At 44.8% G+C, this 6,659-nt stretch overlaps 1 protein-coding gene across 1 annotated transcript in view; it reads left to right on the forward strand.

The window, feature by feature from the left end:
* Window positions 1–2,887, forward strand: part of IFT43 (intraflagellar transport 43) — a 49,865-nt gene extending 46,978 nt beyond the window's left edge. Inside the window, exons 6-8 of the mRNA XM_009993889.1 lie at window positions 1,265–1,340; window positions 1,672–1,734; window positions 2,550–2,887. Of these exons, the coding sequence (XP_009992191.1) occupies window positions 1,265–1,340; window positions 1,672–1,734; window positions 2,550–2,660 (250 nt within the window). The 3' untranslated portion in view covers window positions 2,661–2,887. The remainder of the gene's footprint in view (window positions 1–1,264; window positions 1,341–1,671; window positions 1,735–2,549) is intronic.
* The last annotated feature ends 3,772 nt before the right edge of the window (window positions 2,888–6,659 follow it).

The raw sequence follows: 6,659 nt of genomic DNA on the forward strand, positions 1-6,659 counted from the left end.
CAGCAGGATTTGGTGCTGTGTATTGTGGCAGCAGGGCTCCATGCTGAACATTGCTAACTTTTTATTTCCTGTTACACAGAGAAAGCAATTACTGCACATTCTTTCTCTCAAAAACTTAGAGTAACATATTTGATGTTGCAAAATCAAACTCTCCAAAGTGAGACACTGATTGCAGGTTGCCTGTGTAACCTTAAATGCCTCCAGTACACATGCATTATCACACACAGTTAGATTGTGCATGGTCACAGGCTGCTTTGACCTCCACAGGGTATCCTTCTGACTCAAATGCCTAGTCAATTTGCAAAGTACAATCCTGTTGTTTGATTGTATTAACAGAGTAGTTTTGGAGTTGGCTCAAGTGAAACCAGCAAGTTTTTAAAAGTCAAAGTTTTGGGGGTTTGATCTCACACCTATCAGGAAAGTCTTCTTTCCTCTGTTGGGCTTATTCCCTATCCCAATCCCAGACTGGGATTTCTTTTGACTCTTATTTGAAGAGGTGGGATATCTTACTCCTGACCACAGATGCCTTTCTCACAAGTATGGAGTAGTTATTGTAGTCAAATAGCTGCTAATAAAAATAAAGTACACTTAATAGTAGTAAAATAAAAAAAATTCTTTGTCACTCACCAGAGTTAATTTCCTTATTTTCTCTCTTTTTTATATTCTCATCTGCTCCTCCTGTATCCATGCAATAGAGAATTAATTTTCATGGACAAACACAAACATAAATTACTATCAGTCTTTTCTGTAGTATTTCATCACCTGTGAAGGGAAGCATGGCACAACAGTGTGTTACCTCCCTACACCGTGTTTCTCTTTGAAGGCTACACTTTCAGAAATTGTATTTGATAGCTGCAACTCAGCTCAGACATGGAAATCACAAAGTCCCTAGTGTTCTGTAGCTTGCATGGGAGGACGCTCAGACCCTCCTTTGCTACAGCACTGGGGCTGTTTGAATGTTCACTACATATCTGTTTTCTTTCTGGCCCTTGCAGCTAGTCTGTGGATCTGTAATGTGGGCTTCTCTGAGAGAGTCAGTGGTTCCTCTACATCGTATTTTTATGCACAGGCACAGCCTGACACACAGATTTGTTCATTTCTTGAATGAGAGGTGCTTCTGTCTGGGGACATACATCTCAAGAGTCCACATGGGCAATGTGGACACTTGAGATAGAGGTCACCAGACTACTGTTCATGCTATTCTTCTCATCAGATGTGCTTCCACACTTACCCAGGCTTGTATTTTGACTCTTTCTGGTTGCAGTGTGCAGGTCAACCGGGTACTGACCTACCATGATCTGGACAAAGATCTAATGAAGTATGCTGCCTTTCAGACTCTGGTAAGTACGTGTTGCTGTGAGGTGACTGATGTGACTCCCTTGCCTTCTAGGCTGCCACCATCCTCCACAGTGATACTCAGCTGCATAAAATACACAGCCCTATTACCCAAACAACTTTCAATCTGCCTGCAAGACTGTTCTTATGTGGCTTTTTTGTTGTTTGTGTCAGTAAATAGTGTTGGTATCTGCTATTCAGATGAGGCTTCTGCTGTTGTCCTGGACAAAGTATTTGAGGCAATTATCCCTATCTCTAGCAAGACCTACCTGGTGAAATTATGGTGTCTGCTTTCTCACTGTCTGTAAAACTGTTACTCTGTGTGTATGTTCATAGGATGGAGAGGTTGATCTGAAGCTTCTCACCAAAGTTTTGGCTCCAGAGCATGAACTACGAGAGGTGAGACTTCCTTTCATGGGAACAGCAACAGAGCAAAATCTTCTTATGTGTCTTGGACTGTACTTGACAAGTAAGCCTTTGTTGGTAGGCTGGAGGAGAGAGGTGAGGAGCTCATCCAAGCTGATGGAGGTTTCATTTCCCCAGCAGATTATTTTAAAGTTATATAGGGCTTTCTCTGTGTGAGACTATGGCATCGCTATGACGGGCTTCCTTCACTATGAAAGAACTAGTAGGGAAAATGTGAAGGGCCTTGCACTGTCACAACTCCCTGCAGAAACTGTTCTGGTGTGTATTGTCTTTTGGTAGCCACCCTGAGCTCCAGGTCATTCTATAGGGTGGTACAGAGACAAAGGCAGAAAACATTTGGAGTTTGGGGTGGAGGGATGTTTTGAAGCAGGACAGAACAACCTCAACACACCTGGGCAGGCAGGAGCTCAGGACTTGCAATGAAGGATTTCTGCAGCTAAGAATTGCAGATGCTTCAGCAGAAATGCAGAAGGGTGCGAGATTTTTATGGCTTCTCTTTCTTCCCTGCCTGGGAATATCTAAGATTAACATGTATCAAAAAATCTGCCCTTTACAGAATTTTGGAATGTGAATAATTCTGTCAACGTCTTTAAATTGTAGCAGGGATTCACATTTCATTTTCACTAGGATTCCTGTTCTAACCAAGTGAATCCGAGACTTCCCTGGCTGGGAAGCAGTTGCCATTTAGTTTCTCTCTTTGCTGTTCATCTTGAATCTGTAGTGTCGTTCAGAGTCTTTTGTGTGTCATCACTAACATTTCAGCATATTTGTCTTTTTCCTCTCGGTAGGTTGATGTCAGCTGGGATTGGGACCATGTCTTCACAGAGGTGTCCTCAGAACTAGTGACTGAGTGGGATCTGGGGCAGTCTGAGAGAGAGGACCTCCTCAGTCTGCTCTAGAGCACTGGCACACAAGACATCTCCTACATGTATTTCATGTAAATAGTTTCACACTTCAACTTTCTATTCACTTATTTGTATTTGAGAATTTACTTTAGACATGAAAATAAATAGGTCTGTGCTTAATAGGAAAACTGCCTCTGGAGAAGTTTTGAGTGTTTTGTAATAAGAATCTTTATTCTCAAAAAAGATGAAGAATTCTAAACACAATACAATGTTTATTTATGAACAGTCACTTCCACCTTTACAGATACCTGCAACAGTTTGAACTTTCCCCTATGGAAATGCAGCCTCTCTGGAATGGACCATCTTACAATGGAGTGTGGTTTTCAGTGATGGCTATCAGAGAAGCTTAGGCTGGTATGATTTGTTTGCCTAGGACATCAAGATTACCATCTTCCTCACAATAGATGCCACAAGTTGTCAGGATATCTGTTATGCATTCCATCCTGTAGCCTCCAGCCATCCCTTGCTAGTTTAACCTCTCTCCTGGAACATTACCTTTGTGTTGACTCAGAGGAAGCAGTGTCACCTATTAAACCACCAACACCACTTCTTACAGTACCTCTTTTCCCTTTAGGTTTCCCGGCTAAATTCTGACCAAGCCTAACCCCACTTAGCTTTTGCAATCAGATGAGATCACAGCCTGAATGGAAATAGCTTCAGGCAATAGGTAGTTTGCAAAGAAAATACTGTTTATTCCATGCATGTGAAAGGCAGGAGCCTGCTGCTCTGAAACAAGGTAACTCCCTGGTGAGTGTCTCCTTGGAACCAAGTAAACCACTCTTTTAAAAAAGTCATCTAAAGAAAAATCCACTTAGCTGTTAATGCTTTGTCCCCATGGAACTGTGGTCATTATTTGCAGGAAACAGTAACATTACTCCTAAGCCAGTGTCCTTCAAAGGCTTGTCCTGTTGGATAATCTTGCTATAATACTTCTGGGGGCAGTGCTGGTGCTGGGAGGAAGGCCGTGCTGCGTTTCTTTACTGGTTTGTTTGGTCTAATAGGGCACTGGATTCCCACTCCTGTACTGACAGCAAGACAGGTCAAATAATTCACTGTGAATTCAGTACTCTGCAGAATGTCAGATCAGAGTTGATATGCCAAACAATTCTACCAACAGGAAAGAAGCAATTGGGTCCCAGCTGGGGACCATGAAAGTTAAGGGGAAGCTCATCTGTCTCAATGAGGCATGAAGGTTTTTACAACCGAGATATCTCCCTTATAACTAGAAAGACTAGGTGAGACATAAGCTTGAGAGCTTTGTGGAGGATAATCCTGAAATCTTTGAGCAGAGAAACCTGTTTTGTATTCCCTTAGACATTAGGAGAAAATTCTTCACTAGGAGGGTGGTGAGACACTGGAACACATTGCCCAGGGAAGTTTTGGATGCCCCATCCCTGGAAGTGTTCAAGGCCAGGTTGGATGGGCGCCGAGCAACCTGATTTAGTGGAAGGTGTCCCTACGTATGCAGGGAGGTTGGATGTAGATGATCTTTAATGTCACTTCTGACCCAAACCATTCTATGATTGTGTGAAACCAACCAATTTACAATGACCATAAAAGCTGAAGATGCCCAGGCTTGAAGCAGACGAGTGGATGGATGACGAATCCAGCATCTCTGGCTGCCCAGACTGAGGTATGGTCTGTGGCATGTGCCATATGGGGTGTTGTGTTTTCCACAGGGCCTTGGGCAGATGACATTGCTGGCCACATGGAGCATCAAGGGTGGAAAACTAAGCAGCAGTTAGGATTATAGGCAATGAGTGCTCCATTCAGGAGTCATGCCAAGCCTATTGCTCCTTCAGGGTGTGGGAGGAGAGGGGCAAGAGTAAGATCAATGTTTGTGAGAGGTGCAGGGTAGGGGCAAGAGGAGCAAGGAGGTGGAAAGATTTGAGAACAGAGTATGAAAACAATTTGGAGGGGAGTGAGCCCAAAGCAGGTGCTGGTGGAGAGCGGGGAGAGAACAGAGCACAAGAAGACCATGGTGGGAATTGAATGAGCTGCGGTCACGTTATGCTGGAGGAGCTGTTCTAAAGTTTCATAAAATCTCCCCAGAGGAGTGTGCTTGATGATAGGTGCTGTTGGCTACCCTGCTCTGGCTTGGGGCCCTGGGCAGGGATCCTCTGGGGTGGGAGACAAGTAAGTGTGTGTGCGCCAGGCCTGTGCCCACTGTTGGACCTTGGAAGCCCAGCAAATACCTGGGCAGAGTTTGAGAGCAGGGCTTGAAAAAATTCTCAGCCTCATCTATTTTAAGGTGGAAAGAGGTAGCTTTGATGATGTAGTCTGACCTGCTATGATACAGCTCACAGCAGAGTCCAATGAGATGTGGCTGAGTTTTGCCTGTCTTTTAGAAAAGGCAGACAGTGTATCTGCCAGTCTTCTCGAGTTAGTTTTTGTAATAGATAATTGCCCTTAAGGTTCAAAATCTGCTTTATTTCTAGGCTCAGTTTTTGAGTTTCATCTTCTGTTCCCTGAGCCTGCTTATGCTTTCACCTTCCCAGTTAAGCCATGCTGTCAGGTATTTTCTCCTTGCTTCAATATTTATGCTTGCTGTGATCAAGTTGTCTCTTTAATTTCCTTCAATAAACTTAATAGACTGAGACTTGTTTCCATGTCTTTTCAATTCCTTCCCCAGCTGGAGGAGGGGAGGTGAGTGTCTGGCTCCTGGCCTTCCTCTAGCAAGCTGTTCCTACCAACCTTCCTTCCACAGTCACGTTTTGGTTGCAGTGCTGGGAAGGTGACTGAGACCTGTTGCTTCTTCTTGCTCAAGTCCTTGTGCTGGCAGAGGAGAACTTCTGTTAATCTTCTTCCTAAAAAAAACAACAATGAGGTGCTTCTGCATGCTCAGGCCGTCTCTTGGCTCACGGCGATGCACCAGTGGGTATTGGGGGTGACAAAGCTCCTTCAGGAACCTGCATTTCTGAAAAGTCCCATGGAAAAGCATGCAAAGGAAGAAAGGGCACATGTACATTTTTTCTTATATTCTGCAAAGCTGTAGCTCTGGCTGATCCTCGGGTGAGGTGAGAAGTGAGAGCCATTTTCAGATCAGTGCAACCAGTTCCTAGGAACTCAGATCAGCCCTCTAGGTTGTGCCTAGCAGAGGAATAGAGCAGTAGTCCCTTGATGTCCCCACAGACCTATGGGTCTCAGAGGTGTAAAGCAAAGTGCAGTGGTGTGCCTGTGGCCACACCACAAATCTGGCAGAATCAAGGTTAGAAATGAGGCACTTCAAGTTCCCCATGCAAACATGGCTTTCATATACCTTGGGTGTGTTTCCTATCTTTGATTTGAAGATGACAATTCAATGTAGAGACTCTGATGTCCTGCTTACTCTTTGTTCTGCTCTGTTCATACGTTGCTGAGGGAGAGCTGCAAAGCTGTCAAAGTGTGTGTTGTCAACAGCGTGTTTAGCTCAGTGAGCTGATCTCGCGTGTTTGCCCAGGGACTTGCTGGGATTGCTGGACACTTGATGAGTGAGCTCAGAGCCCAGTACACAACCTGGGTACATGGTGAACCTCAACACAGGTGAAGTGCACAAAGGAAAAATTAACTCTTGGTCCTGTCATTTTTAGGAATCTCTGGTTTTGCTTATAGGAATAGATACAGTATTTATATAGTACAGACTTCCTTGGTGGAGATGCTTTACTAGAGCGCAGTTTGTCAGTGGTGGTGGGATGTTGGGGCTGACACGGCACATGCAGCACTAGAAAAAAAAAAAGGTAGAAAAAGCTGAAAAAAAAGCCAGACCCAGCAACTTTCCCTTAAAGAGCCTCTTAAAAGGGCTCTGCCTGGCTGTTTTATTAAGTGCGACCAAGTGATGGGAGGTGGGGAGGAGCTCGCATGTTAATAAGTTGGAAAAGCACCGCCGTACCTCTCGCCGGAGCGTCTCAGGGAAAGTGGAATTAATTCACGGCATATGCTCGCAGCATCTGCCGCGTTGCCCAGCGTGGCGGGAGCGCAGGGCCGGGCGGGCGGGCAGAGCCTGCGCTGCCTCCC

Source organism: Chaetura pelagica, unplaced genomic scaffold (genome assembly GCF_000747805.2).
Source record: "Chaetura pelagica isolate M959 unplaced genomic scaffold, ChaPel_1.0 scaffold11, whole genome shotgun sequence".
Classification (NCBI taxonomy): Eukaryota; Metazoa; Chordata; class Aves; order Apodiformes; family Apodidae; genus Chaetura; species Chaetura pelagica.